The 15000-nt window shown below is 34.8% G+C and overlaps 1 protein-coding gene across 2 annotated transcripts in view; it reads right to left on the reverse strand.

The window, feature by feature from the left end:
• Nucleotides 1-15000, reverse strand: part of LOC144964576 (uncharacterized) — a 59918-nt gene that overhangs the window by 29584 nt on the left and 15334 nt on the right. For both annotated transcript variants that reach the window (XM_078899011.1, XM_078899010.1), the window contains one exon: nucleotides 7782-7883. In XM_078899011.1, the coding sequence (XP_078755137.1) occupies nucleotides 7782-7883 (102 nt within the window). The remainder of the gene's footprint in view (nucleotides 1-7781; nucleotides 7884-15000) is intronic.

The following is a 15000-nucleotide window of genomic DNA, read 5'->3' on the forward strand; positions in this document are numbered from 1 at the left end:
TATCCTTTCTTAAAAAAAATATAGCATTGTGGAGAACATTGTGCTTATTTGAGTCAATAAAAAAATTGATACGTGCACAACTCTACTGAAAGATTTGAAAATTAGAAGTGTATTTTTTACAGATAGATAAACAGATAACTTGATTTCCTTTTATAATTTAAAGTCAGTTTGAATGTTCGTTGAGTCACACAGATATCATAAAATACGTACCGACGACACTAAACAGTCCCAAAATCAACCAATTTCGTCACTGTAAAAAGTTGTCAGTTTGCGTCATCTATTTATGACATCAAGTATTATTATTACTTCCGTTGTGTTGTTGATTTAGCGGTGATCAGTGTTGTTATATAGTAGTATGTTCTAATTTATGTGCGTGTGCGTGTGTGTGTGTGTTTGTGTGTGTGTGTTGTGTGTGGTGTATACATGTGTGTGTGTGTTGGCATTTTTCAGCAAATCGTGGCATTCATGGTGATATTATTCACTTGATCACATGAAGGTATTTCAGTCGCCATTTTGATTCTTTTTTTTACTATTAGGATTAGCTCGAGATCGAAGGATTTTTTTTCTATTAGGGTTAGTCATAAATCTTAGTAAAGGTGCTAGGATGTTTGTTTTTCCATAAGTTAAGTAAAGGGAGACATTCCGAAAGCTCCTACATCCCCAGTATTCTTTAAATTTGTATTTTCACCGTTGATATTTTGTCAGGCATTTATTTATTCAATTTGTCATTATATAGAAGCATTTTAAAAACTCTAGAACAAACCTTGATAGATTTGTGAAAGTTTAAAATTTCCTAATTTGACCATTGTTTTGATTTTCGGCCGCCATTTTGATTTGTTAAGTATTGAAAGGTAGTGTAAAGCAGTCCGAGAGTTGTTTTTTTCTATTAGGGTTAGCTCGAAAGGTTAGTCATAAGTCTTATTAAAGGTGCTTGGGTGTTTGTTTTTCCATAAGTTAAGTAAAGGGGAGACATTCCGAAAGCTCCTACATCCCCAGTATTCTTTAAATTTGTATTTTCACCGTTGTTCTTTTGTCAGACGTTTATTTATTCAATTTGTCATCATTTTTTCTATTAGGGTTAGCTCGATATCGGAGTATATTTTTTCTATTAGGGTTAGTCATAAGTCTTAGTAAAGGTGCTAGGATGTTTGTTTTTCCATAAGTAAAGTAAAGGGGAGACATTCCGGAAGCTCCTACATCCCCAGTATAATGAATAATGTATTCACTTAATGTAAATGTTGCTGCTCGAAGCTCGAAGAAATAAATAATCATGTGAAATTGAATGTAAGCTTCAATTTAATTACAAAAAATCAGATCAAATGAACGTTTCGGGTTTCCCCTTTATCAACAAAACAGGATGAATGAAACACCAAAGATGAATGAGATAATGTGGTAGTGGCGTAGTTAAGATGAATAAACAAAACCTTGGTTGGCAGGAAATTAGTATGCTCCTTTGTAAGGAAGCACGAATTAAAACAGAATGCTAGATATTTCTAAAAGGTGCGCAATTAATTAAGTGAAAAGAGGGGAGGCGGGGAGGAACTGTGTAATGCAGTTTAGAAAGTGAAATATAAAAACATGTAGAATGTTGTTGGAAAATAAATACAATGGAATTGAAAATCCTTTCTTAAATATAGTCTAGCCTTGTGGAGAACATTGTGCCATTTGAGTCAATAAAAAAAATTATACGGCGCACAACTCTACTGAAAGATTTGAAAATTAGAAATGTACTTTTTAACAGATAGATAAACAGATAATTTGATTTCCTTTTATAATTTAAAGTCAGTGTAGGTGCATAAAAACGGTGCCAAACGCCACCAAACATGATCACCAGAGTACTGTACTGTAAGGTAAGTTCTCGATCCCAGGATCGTCTTTCAACTCTTCTCACGTCTGTTACTTCAGGTTTATTTTCGCAGTTGATTTTATTACCACAACCTGTTTTCATACACGGACAACTATATGTTGCTGTGTCACGGGTCAGAGGCTATAGCGGCTTACACTTCATGTTGGGCCACACATAAAAATCAACAGAGGATGTACCAACTTACACAGACAACGTTGTTTACCAATCTGCCCTCATTAAATAATGGTGGGTATAATATCGAATGGAAATAGCGAAATTGCGGGCTTTTTACTAGTATATATATATATATATATATATATATATATTGAATCGTGTTTGATACAAATATGGTACGAAAAGTGCCCTAAAGTGTCCTGAAGATGGCAAATTAAGCCTGAAACATCGATGTAGACTGCCCCAAACATTGTGGTAAATATTTTAAATAATATATATATATATATATATATATATATATATATATATATATATATATATATATATATATATATTATAAGCAACATAGACTTTTTAAAACATGATCTTCAAAAAGGGAAGTAGCAAGTCAAAATATACACTATAGTTTTGACAAGCAATGATATTTTAATAAATTTACTTGTGTTTATTTCATTTGAAGTAAATGTGCAGCTAATTCAATCAGTAACGAGTATGTCACCCGTTTGCTCCAATCACAACATCCACAGTCACAGTTGGCCTGGTTGTTTTACGTACCGTGCGTCAGTCTGGGTCGAGCGTAGCCCTATTTAACTCATATCCTGACACTAGGAGCATTCGTGAACTTTTAACCTGACACATACCAAAATATTACGTCAAAAGACAAGTCTCTACCTACGAAAGAAAACAAAACATGAGTTGTATTCAAAAGTTCAACCAATTGATTCGCTTGTTTCTTTTAGCACTACTAACGAGAACTTAAAAGTGCTACACAAACCCCAAAAATGACGTTAAAATGCCAGTCGTGGTGAATTCTAGCGAAGCCATCGTTAACTTATAGCCTGACACTAGGACCCACAAAGACATATCTTTTGACTTCATGTTTGTGCAGCGTCTATCTAGTGAGTTGTCGTAATAGTGCTCAAGGAAACAAATGATCACATTGGTTGGAACTATTGAATACAACTCATAATTTGTTTTCTTTCGTTGCCAAAGCTTGACTTTTGACAAAAAATTTTGGTCAGTGTCAGGCTATATGTTAACGATAGTTACGATCCTAGCGTAGCCTTTTAAACTTATAGCCTGACACAGGGACCGTTGCCTTCGTAAACTCGTCATGGTCTAACCGCAGCCATCGTAAAGTTGTAGCCTGACACTGACCAAAAAATGACGTCAAAATGCCAGTCTTTTGCCACAAAAGAAAACAAATCGTGAGTTGTATTCAATAGTTCAACCAATGAAATAACTTGTTTCCAACAATATGACAGAGAAATCGTGACGTCAATCCTACTGCTCCGGTTTCAAACTCCTTGGAAGTGTGTGTGTAACCAATCCTTCGAGGACAAATTATGAATAGATTACAAGTTGAATCATAAATTGGCATAACAATTTTAGTAGCAGGATATATAGGCAAATTCTTAAGATAACTGACCGAATAAGAGCGAGGATGGATAACATCTATTGATTACCAGCATCTATTTAGACTAAAAAATAAGATGCCATCACTCTGAAATCAGAAGATCATTGACACAAAGTATGTATTCAGTCCTCCCAAAGAGTGGTTTCACATGACACTTTCTTTGATATTGGAACCAGTATTTGACATAACACGTTTATTCCCTATTTCATGTTGTCAAACCTGCAAATAAGTACACGTCCAGGATGATGATTTGAAATGCAATTCGAAGAACGTTATGTCATTCTTACGAAGCCATTTTGTGTGTTTACACATTTTTGGCATTCCTTTTGAGAGAGAGACAGAGAGTCGGGGAATTGTTTTAAAAACTCTTTTTCATTTATTTCTTTTGCTTCAGTGAAAAAAAAGGGGGTGGGGGGAGAAATATTTGGGGCTACATGTGGCCTGAAAAGTGAACGACGGTGAGTTTTGTTTATTTTGGCTCCTAAAGAATGAATTTTATGTACCACAGCTCTTTGTTCTTGTTTTTAGTCCGCCTGCTGGAAGATTAGTTCCCATTAAAATAATATTATATCAATCAGACTAAAAACGATTAAGATTACACATAGTACTTTGTGTTGCTACGTTTCATCTGGCTGGCAGATGTTTGTTTTTTGTTGTTTTAAGGGTTTTATAGCGCTTGTGGCACAAATTTGTTCGTGTCGGTACAAAGACAGAATTGGAATAATCAAAGATCTAGTGATTTTTTTACCTCAGGAATGAAATACATCCAAAATCTGTCGTCATTTTGTTAGAAAAATATTTCTATATCCATTTTCTTTTTATTCAAAAGTTAGTTCGAAGTTGACGTTACTCTGGACGTTGTTATTGTATTTTGCCATCCGCGTTTATAAGTAATTCTCACTTAACTGTATTATCCAGACAATAAAAGTTCATGGTTACACATAGTTTTGTGTGTTGGTCCGTTATACTTCCGGATGGCAATGCTGTGAGCTCCTTAGCTAAGCGCATACTATCTATATTATACCGTTTCAAGACAGTAAGTCACTATTTAATGTGGATGATCTTTATTACCTTTCCATGTGCTCGAGGTCATTGGTCACATTGCAAAGTGTGTTCAAAGTGAGTCACATAGTGAAAAGTGTTGACACCACGATTGATTCATTTGTTCAGTTTGACACGTGGGTATGTTTAAAACTTCCATAAACGCAGCAACGTGTTTACATTTATTGAGAAATGTCTAATCGTTGTACAGCAACAAATCATGTGACCGATGACTAAGTTGGACGAAAACAAGAATATAAATCGCCCCCATTGTTATCTCTTCATCCAAATGTCTGCCAAGGTGAATATACTATTCTTTGCCAAAATTGTTATCAATAGATAAGACAACTTGAAAAGTGAGTGGGTGGTTGAGTGGGAGTGGATGGGGTTGTGTAATCTGAACTTTTAGCCAGTTAACTGCCGTATTTTGGAAGCAACTCGTCCTTCAAATCTCGACCGATTTAAATGACTCACCTTGGCAAAGTGTTTCCAGAGTACTGCCGTTCACTTGTTAAAACTGATATAGATATAATGCTGTGCGCTCGGCTAGGAAACTTTCATCATTGTCATCCGGAAATATAACGGACCAACACACAAAATTATGTGTCACCTTGAACGTTTATAGTCTGGTTAATATAGTTTGGTGAGAACTACTCATTAACACGGATGGCAAAAAAAAAAACAATAACTATGACATGAAGACGTCAACTTCATTCTATCTTTAAGTTGCCAAGTAGATCACAAAATAATATAATTCTAGTTGCACATCAAGAATCTGTCATGGATAAATATAAAAATACAGGTAACAACAATGGGGAAAAGAAGGGCAATGTATGCATAACGTATTTCCAGAAAAGAACAAAATTTAAAAGAAGGTAATAATATATTTTTTAATCGGTCATCACACAAAGAGTTAAAATTACATTTTTTTCATTTATAGCAAGCAATAACTTATGTGGGATGGGAGGAATAGGAGCGTTTTGTGATTTGAGAAAGTGAATAACTATAGAGGGGGGGGGGGGGGGGGGGCTTCATTACATTTCCACTTGTTAATAATATTAATTTGTAACTTGGTCTGAGTATAAACATAAGATAGTATACTGTCAATTACTTCATAAAAGGCCATTATCTTGAATTTTGATGTATAATTTATATATTAAATAGGTTGCTCTACATTTTTGTGACAAATATCCTTTCAACATTGCTAATACACCACCTTTCCAATAGAACAGTTTTTTTAAAAATTTGACCAAAGGAATTTCCTGAATTTTTAAAGTTATTTCAAAGTGTTGATGGGGGCGGGGGGAGGGGGGGGGGAGTATAAAACAAAATAATCAGTATAGAAAAGTATAGGGGTAATAACATAAAAAGGGTTCTGATAACTCCCTGGTATTACATTCAATCAACCACCAACTACTCAAACTTTCAAGAATGTCAGTCGAGAAAGAAAAGAAGATAAAAAAAGGGCAGGAACTCGTGACGTCACTCCTACTACTTTCCCGGTTCCAAATTCCTTGGAAGTGTGTACGTCACCAGGCCTTCGGAGGACAAGTAATGGATAGATTACATAGAGAATTATAAGGTGGTATGCCTATTTTAGTAGCCAGATTATTAGGGTTTGCAGGAGGAAAAAGAGCGAAGGTGGATGCTATTTCCTGACGACCAGAATATATTTAGACTAGAAAATAAGGTACCATCACTCTGAAACCAGAAGATCAATTACACAAGATATGCAGGAGTCCTCCTGAAAAGTGGTTTGTACTTCCAATAAGAACGGAACCAGTTTTTTAGGCATCACTTTTTTGTTTCCTATTATGAGTCAAAGAAGACATTTTCAAAAAGAGAAAAAAGTGCATTTGAACGTAAATAATTATTAATTAAATTACGCCCTTCCGTGCGTCATTGTTAGATACCGTCGCCTGGAATTCCATGAGGGAATATAGAGTATCAATCAAACAAATTCCTGATGCCATCAAGAATCACCCTTGTAGATAATAACCTTACGCAAGGAAAAAAAAAGAAAATGTGTGAAGCCGGGCTCGAACCCGGGACCTTCAGGATCACAGTAAAATGCCTTAAGCACTCGCCTCGCCACATCCCCCCCCCCCCACACACACACAAAACGTATAGTACAACATGAAAACCGACACTCATCTACTTCTTAACTTTGCCTTCTCTGTTTGTCTTCACTTTCGTCTAAGAAATGAGTGTTGTATAAACTGATAAGTAAAGGTGCAGGCTGAAGTGTATAAGATACAAGTATACCACACAGACCCTGAATCTATCATTTCGGTATGACATTTATCCGAACCTAAATTAAAAATTTATCTTAAAAACTAATCATTGAATTAACTGATAACCTATTATTAAATAACCAGCGTAAGAAATTACCAAAGTTACCTAAAGATGCATGATATAACAATGATGTATATGATAGCTTACAAAGATAACAAATAAGGAAATAAAATATCAAAAAATCTTCACTCATCCAAAAGGGAGACAAAAAACCCCAAAAAACAAAACCTACCAAACAAACAAAAAATGAAAAAAAAAATAAATAAACAAAAACAAAAACAAAAATAAACAAAAGAAACATAACCAACTGATATTTGAAATTAACTCAAAATTTTTTTTTAGAAACCCGTGTTTTGTCAAGGTTCGAATCTAATCTAGACCTACATCCGCTGATCCGACGATTGGACGCAACTCGTACTTTACTCCCGTTTTATTTCAGGAAATACCTATCATATTATCGCTTTCTTCTTCTTCTTCTTCTTCTTCTTCTTCTTCTTCTTCTTCTTCTTCTTCTTCTTCTTCTTCTTCTTCTTCTTCTTCGACTTCTTCTTTTTCTGTCTTTCTTTCTTTCTTTCTTCCCCCACCCTCCTCCTCCTACTCCTCCTCCTCCTCCTCCTCCTCCCCCTCCTCCTTTTCTTCCTATTCTTCTTCCTTCTATTTCTCCCAAGAGTTGTAGGCCACCTTTAGTGTGTTATCGCAACTTGTACATTTTGAAATAAGTTTAAACGCGTGTTAACAGCAAACCTCTCTTTAAAGTCAGTTGTCTACACAACTCGGGCAAATTTGATTATATCAACCGTCAGAACACTCCATGAGCGAATGGTCGATGGACAAAAAAATTCTAATGTTTTTGTTGTTGGCTGAGAAATGATTCTCCGTTTTCGAGCATTAAACGTTCCTTTTGTCCGCATTCCATTAATCTTAGAAGCAGACAGTTATAGTCATTTTTGTTTTGTTTTACACTTTCACAGTCCACAGTTTTAGGTAGGTAGCATAGGATTCACTTACCTGATGATATTGTAGAGTACAGCCAGAAACACGGAGAATCCGCCAAACCCCAACAACATGAGCAGGGCCGCTTCATACTTTTCGAGACTTGGCTCAATATGTCTGAAATTTAAAGAAAATATAAAGAGTTAAGAAGGAATAGAGGCGAGGTAGCAGAGTGGTTAAGGCATTGTATCGTGACCCGGGTGGTCCCACTGTTTTTTTTTTTTTTCCCTTGAATAGCTCAAGATTATTAACCCTCAATTTGCTCACTTTGGACAACATGAGTGATTCCTGTTGACATCAGACATTGTATGATGGGTTATTTGTATATTCCTTCATGGAATGCCTAAGCTAGGAAATCTAAAGTTGTCGCGATGATAGGTATATTTTCAGAAATATGAATATTTTAAAGTGTTAAGTCTTTCTTCGTATATACCCCGTTGTCTCAAACAGGTACTGCATCAGGAATAGAGCGGGTTGATTGAGTTGAGGAGAGGATAGAAAGGATCGATTTGAAAGCGCATTGAGCTTATTCAAACCATGGAAATATGCTTAATAAATATGTATATTTTAAGGACAGGATAATGACGATGGTAATGATGCTGCTGCTGAAGAAGAAGAAGACAAAGGAGGAGGAGGAGGAGAAGACGAAGAAGAAGAAGAAGAAGAAGAAGAAGAAGAAGAAGAAGAAGAAGAAGAAGAAGAAGAAGAAGAAGAAGAAGGAGGAGGAGGAGGAGGAGGAGGAGGAGGAGGTGGTGGTGGTGGTGGTGGTGGAGGAGGAGATTGGGGAAGGAAAATAAATATAAACTTTGAAAAAAATAAATAGGAATTCCGTTGGGTCGAAACCTAGCCCAGTTCTCAAAGGGCTAAGGTGATAAAATTACTTTCGTCATGACAAAGAGCACTCGTCAATAATCAAAGATAAGATAATATCACTATTATATGACATTGCATGTTTGAATGGAGAGGAAATTAGATAGGACAAATACTGCCGTTGTTTTTAACAATGTTAACTAAATAGCACATTCTGTGTTTTTAATAACACGTATAGTACAATAAAGGGAGGAAAAATGACTCTTATAAAAGATACAAAACAAATTAAACGATGTTTTGGCCCCTCTAGATTTTGGTTTTAATAAAACGGCTAAATATGCGGTACTCTGAAAAAAGACAAAACAACAACACATTAAAAAACATTTTGGCCATAAAACTTGCTTGTCCTTCAAGTATCGATCTATTATAATGACCCTCAAACTCTCGAACCTGGGACTTCAAATATAAATCATTGACAAGACGAGGGTCATTTTAATTCATGGATACTTGAAGGACACGTTTTTTAGTCATATTTTTAAAAAGTTGTTTTTCCCCCCGAGTAAGACGGAGTTGTCACGAGTTGATAACCGTTTATAATTATAATATCGGGAGTGCCAATGTTAATGTGTTATCCGGCAACCTAAAAACGCTTTTATTTCGAGACGATGTGAATGGTGAATATTAAATTTACAGGCAGAATTAATAATAATAATAATAATAATAATAATAATAATAATAATAATAATAATAATAATAATAATAATAATAATAATAATAATAATAATAATAATAATAATAAAAATAATAATAATAATAATAATAATAATAATAATAATAATAATAATAATAATAATAATAATAATAATAAATGTACATTTATATAGGGCTTATGCCGAAGCTTCGATGCTCTTCATGCACATTGACTATCAGTAAAAAACATTACACACTGCAGATTCGGACATACGAATTAAAGCTCACACGCATCCAATTACACACACACACACTCTCTCTCACACACACACACATCCATATACACAGTATCACTGTACATAAATATATTACTCACACACAAATACATATACATACACATGTATATATATATATATATATATATATATATATATATATATATATATATATATATATATATATATATATATATATATACATATTGTGACCAATCCTTTCAAAACTATTTCGTTTAGGGATGAACAAGAAAACGAAAACGAAAACGAAAGATGAATTTATAATGTTTGAGTTATCAGAAATATGAAAAGAAAGTTTATTAATCTCAGAGACGACATATCTCCACTCTCCAACAGCAGTGCAATATATAAACTTAATCCAACTTGCGTATTAATATATATATATATATATATATATATATATATATATATATATATATATATATATATATATATATATATATATTTAAATTCAACTTTTCTAATCCATACAACTCCGACCCATGAAAGTGGGTCACATGATATGCAATCAGGCAAGTCTAAATGGAGAGAATCGTATCGTATCGTTTAATAGCTTTAAAAACCTTTAAATGCTCTGTGAAATTGCCATGCATCGATAAAAATTTTCTAAGTTATATAAACAATATTCATTGTAAATCTGACAATGTTGGGTAGATAATTACAAGGCATATCAAATAATTGAATATCCAATATACAAATAAGTGTCATAGTCAAGATTCGTAGTATTATTTTCGCAATTAACATTCATTTGACATGCCCATTTTATTCATTCTAGAGTTTCAATTAATTCAAATAAGTTCAGATTATTATAGACACGAAGAAAAATTGGAGACAATGCAAAAAGCTGAATATCTTGGATTAACTCTTGACAGTCAAATGTATTGGCAGCACACCATCGATAAAGTTTGTAAAAAGGCGAAAAGCAAAACTTGGATTCTTTACAAGAAATGTACAAAGCTGTCCAAGGAACATCAGAGATATAAACCTGCTATAAAGTCTTTGCACGGGCAATTTTAGATTACAGTGCATGTGTTTGGGACCCCAAGAGTAAAACGCAGATGGAACAGCTCGAGAAAATTCAAAACAGAGCATGGAGGTTTGTTTGTAACAACTACAGGAGAACTGAGAGTATCAGTGAGATGCGCAAGAGCCTAAACTGGTCGCCTTTTTATGAAAGACGCACTCTACAAAAAGTCAAAGTCCTTTAAGGCTCCTCATGGACTGACAACGATCCCAATTGATCGCCTTATCCCAAACAAACGAAAACAGAACTCGTACCAGGTCCCACAGTCACAAGTTAATGCTAATCTCAACTCGTTTCTCCAAGCATCATCCGAATATGGAATTCTCTGCCCGAAAATATTTTTTTTTAAATTAATGGCCAAATTGAATTTGACAGAGATTTTAAAAAAAAAATCAAAATAAAAGCCTAGGCACGTCCATTTGTCCTTACCATACTCACAGTCGCGATTATCTTCAATGAGCCGGAGTTGCGACTTAATGATAAGACAAGACAATGTCCAATCTCATGGTACATTATTTATCGAAATCATAGTAGAATATTATATCATGTTGGTAATATAGGACAATTAATTGTCACGAGATGATTTATACAGATATAATTATGATACTGTTGAATGTAAATATGTGAATCATCGCCACAAAACGGTATCTTGTCGGTACGGTGTAGAAGGAACGAAGGAAGTTGACGTCACTCAGCTATTTGTTATTATCTTTAGACAACCTGTCAGTGATAAGTTCTCACTTAATTCTATCAATTACACGATATACGTTAAAAGTTACACACGATGTCGTGTGTTAGTATGCTTAAAATGTTGAAAGATGGAAATTGTGCAACAGCAAGAGAGGATTTTTAGCCTGGTACCAAACCTCTGCAGACAACAGTGTATGGACCCTCGACAGAGCTGAGGATGACAATGGCATTCCTTCACCAACTAGACATTCATACATGAAGACAACAATATGAGAAGTAGTAGTAGTAGTAGTAGTAGTAGTAGAAGAAGAAGAAGAAGAAGACGAAGAAGAAGAAGAAGAAGAAGAAGAAGAAGAGCTTAACTTTACTTTTGTTCATCTCGTTCCCTTCGACATAATTATGGATTTATTGGGCCGATGGGTCACATGTAAACTATTCGGAAATTCTTTATCAACTAGCTTGCTGTGACAACATCATCATTTATCATCATTATGACCATTCCCAATATCATCATCGTCGTCATCATCATCTTCATCATCATCATCATTTTCATTATCATCATCATTATCATCATCAGCACATCATCATCATCATCATCGTCATCATCATCAACATCATCATCATCATAATCATCATCATCATTATCATTATCGTCTTCATCATCATCATCATCATCATCATCATCATCATCATTATCATTATCATCATCATCATCATCATCATCATCATCATCATCATCTTGCTTTTGAGTCTCGCTGCATCAAGACAGTTGAAAACGATTTGTCTTGAAAAGTAAAGTGTGGTTCAGTGACTCAATGTTCTGCTGTCTCGTATTGTCCCCAAAATCAAGCAATGTTTAGCGTGGTCGGTGGTTGGATGGGTGGTAGAGATCGTAGTAAATTCTAGCCCCGTTCTTGCATACTTCCGTAAGGCAATTTACAAACATTACCTAACTCGACGCAAGTGTGAATGAGTACATGGTTATATGCAGTAATGGATATTGTAAGAGTTTGTTTGTCCAAAAAGTTCGCCATACAGGCGACTGTTACTGTATGAAATGAAAACATAGTTCCATATGGCCTGCTGGGAAGTGCGCTATCGAAATGTTTATTCATATATTTCTAATGTGAGACAATTAAAAAAAAAAAAGCAGAAAAGAAAAAAGAAAAACAAAACAAGCCCCCCCCCCCTCCCCCAAAGAACAAAAACAAAAACAAAACAAAACAACAATAAAAAAGAAAAAAAACCAAAACAAAACATCAAGATTAAAACAAAAATTACGAAATCGAATCAAAACAAAAAAACAAACAAAAAGTGACACTGGTAAACTTCACACTATTCTATTTTCTCGTGTTTCGTTTCTATATCGATATATGGATTGTTTTAAAAAGACAGAAAATTAGCTCTTTTGTCATGCGTGTGATATTGTTCAAACTGTCAAGACCCAGTAGTTTTTATTCTGAATTATTCAGTGACAGTAGGTGTAATTGGATTCAATAGTCTGTTGTCACGTCGCCCAGCAACGGCGGCCATCGTGGTTCTAAACAAAGAAAATCGTTACATTTTATTCTTCATGCTGGCTAGAACTTTTCATATGTCTTGTGATCAGAAAGTGTAAAAGTCAAAACATGATCAGATTTATAATGTATTTTTTCCTCTGGATACGCATTTATGCTCGTCCGAGAAATATTTCATAAGGGCGTCCTCCAATGGTTCCAATAGTTTAAAGCCAGTTACTGAGTTACCATGCGTCATTACGAGGGAAGTGACGTTACGACTGTTGAAGCGTATTTATTCCAGAGATGATTGTTTTGGACATTTCGGGTTTGCCCTCCATCTACAGTGATATTCATCACTAGTCCCTCCTCCCCCTCCCCCCTCACTCTTCTGAGCTGTCAAAGCTTAATGGACATATTTTGAACTGGTGAAACATATTTTAGATTTTAGAATCATTTCGTAGACAGAGGTTTTAGCAACACAAATGGACAGGCGGTGTGTTCCATTCATTGTTGTTGTTGTTGTTGTTATTATTATTATTTCTCTTCAACTTCAACATGTCAAGAGATTCTGCAAAGAGAGGAAGAGAAGAAGTACTTATCCGTGGCCTGCGCTTATATGCATGTTGCCTATCATATGATCTACCCTCCTTCCTGTACTCGTTGTAGGGAGTTTACATGTTGATAACCTCAAACTGGTCAAAAACGTCCCCCCAAAGTAGAGAGAGAAAAAAAGTTTCAATGAGACCTTATCAAAAAAATATGACATGAATAAAATTGTACAGGCTTAAAAAGAAAATAAATAATATATAAAATAAATACATAAAATAATGCTTTTATTTTTGGGTTTGTTTGAGAAGGACAAACATAGGTCTGTTTGGTTTTGATAGAACCCCTCGTGTGAACGGGTATTATCTGTAACATAACAGATAGCACAAACGGCCAGTTTGTTGGTTGAAATGAATCGGCAGATAGACAATGCTTTATTCAAGAGACTTCATACCTTTTTTCTATTTGGATATCGAAGTCTAAATAGAGATTCTGTTGGGATGATTTGCATATTAAAGTTGAATTTTAAAAAACAAACAAATAGAAAAACTTAAAAAAAAAAACACACACACACACGCACGCACACACACACACACACACACACACACACACACAAAATTGAGCTTTTATATGGGGCAAAATCCACTAAAAGTGCTCAAAGCTCTGTACAAAGGGTCCCTGTCCAACAGCAATACGTAACATATAGAACAAGACACGACGCTTGTTAGGCGATATTGCAATTTTTCCGACAGGGACGATGCTGTTAACAGCAATGTACTCATTTTACACCTGAGTACGGCGAGAGAGAATGTGAGTAAAGTCTTTTCCAAGGACTCAACTATGCGGCGAGAGAGGCTCGAATCCGTGATATTCCGATCTGAAAAAAAGTGGCATACCACAAGATCACATAGCCGGACAAATTTATAGAAGGAACGAAATTGACGTTACTCAACTCTTTGTTATTGTTTTAGACATCCGTTTTAGTGATTGCTTCTCACTAAATTATATTATACCAATCAGAGTCTAAACGTAAAAGCTTACACACAGTTTTGTTTGTTGATACGTTTTATCCGACTGGCGGATGTTGTGAGTAGTTTACCTAAACGCATAACATCAATAACTAAAAAAAAAAAAAGAAGTAGATTTGGATGAAGTTAGTATGTTTACCGAAGAGAAATGATAAAATTTCTTCCGGTTCGAAAAAGTAAAAAGACATTGTATATGGCCGTTTAAAAAAAATGTCATGTCCTGTAAAACCTCTACATATCTTGTACCGTTTTGAGACGATGCGGAACATATTGCATCTTTACGGTGCCTACAATTACTTTATATCGCCATGTTCACAGCCTTTATTATATACGTCATCACCCTGCATTGTAGGTACCAGGACATCGCTACCATGTCTTTAACAAGCTTGAAAGTGAATGCTAAGCCGATTGGAACCGTGGTGAAAAAAACAACAAAGAACATAGTGAAGTATACTTTTATTTGTTCTATGATTATGAATGACCAATCGTCTCCTATATATATATATATATATATATATATATATATATATATATATATATATATATAGATGTGTGTGTCAATCCTTCTTTTATTTCTTTAAAATGGCCTGGTTCAAAAAAAGGAAAAATGAGACACCAAGTGGCACCAAGAAATTACAAAGACCACTCGAC

Source organism: Berghia stephanieae, chromosome 2 (assembly GCF_034508935.2).
Source record: "Berghia stephanieae isolate SIO BIC M18660-M18661 chromosome 2, UCSD_Bste_1.3, whole genome shotgun sequence".
Classification (NCBI taxonomy): Eukaryota; Metazoa; Mollusca; class Gastropoda; order Nudibranchia; family Aeolidiidae; genus Berghia; species Berghia stephanieae.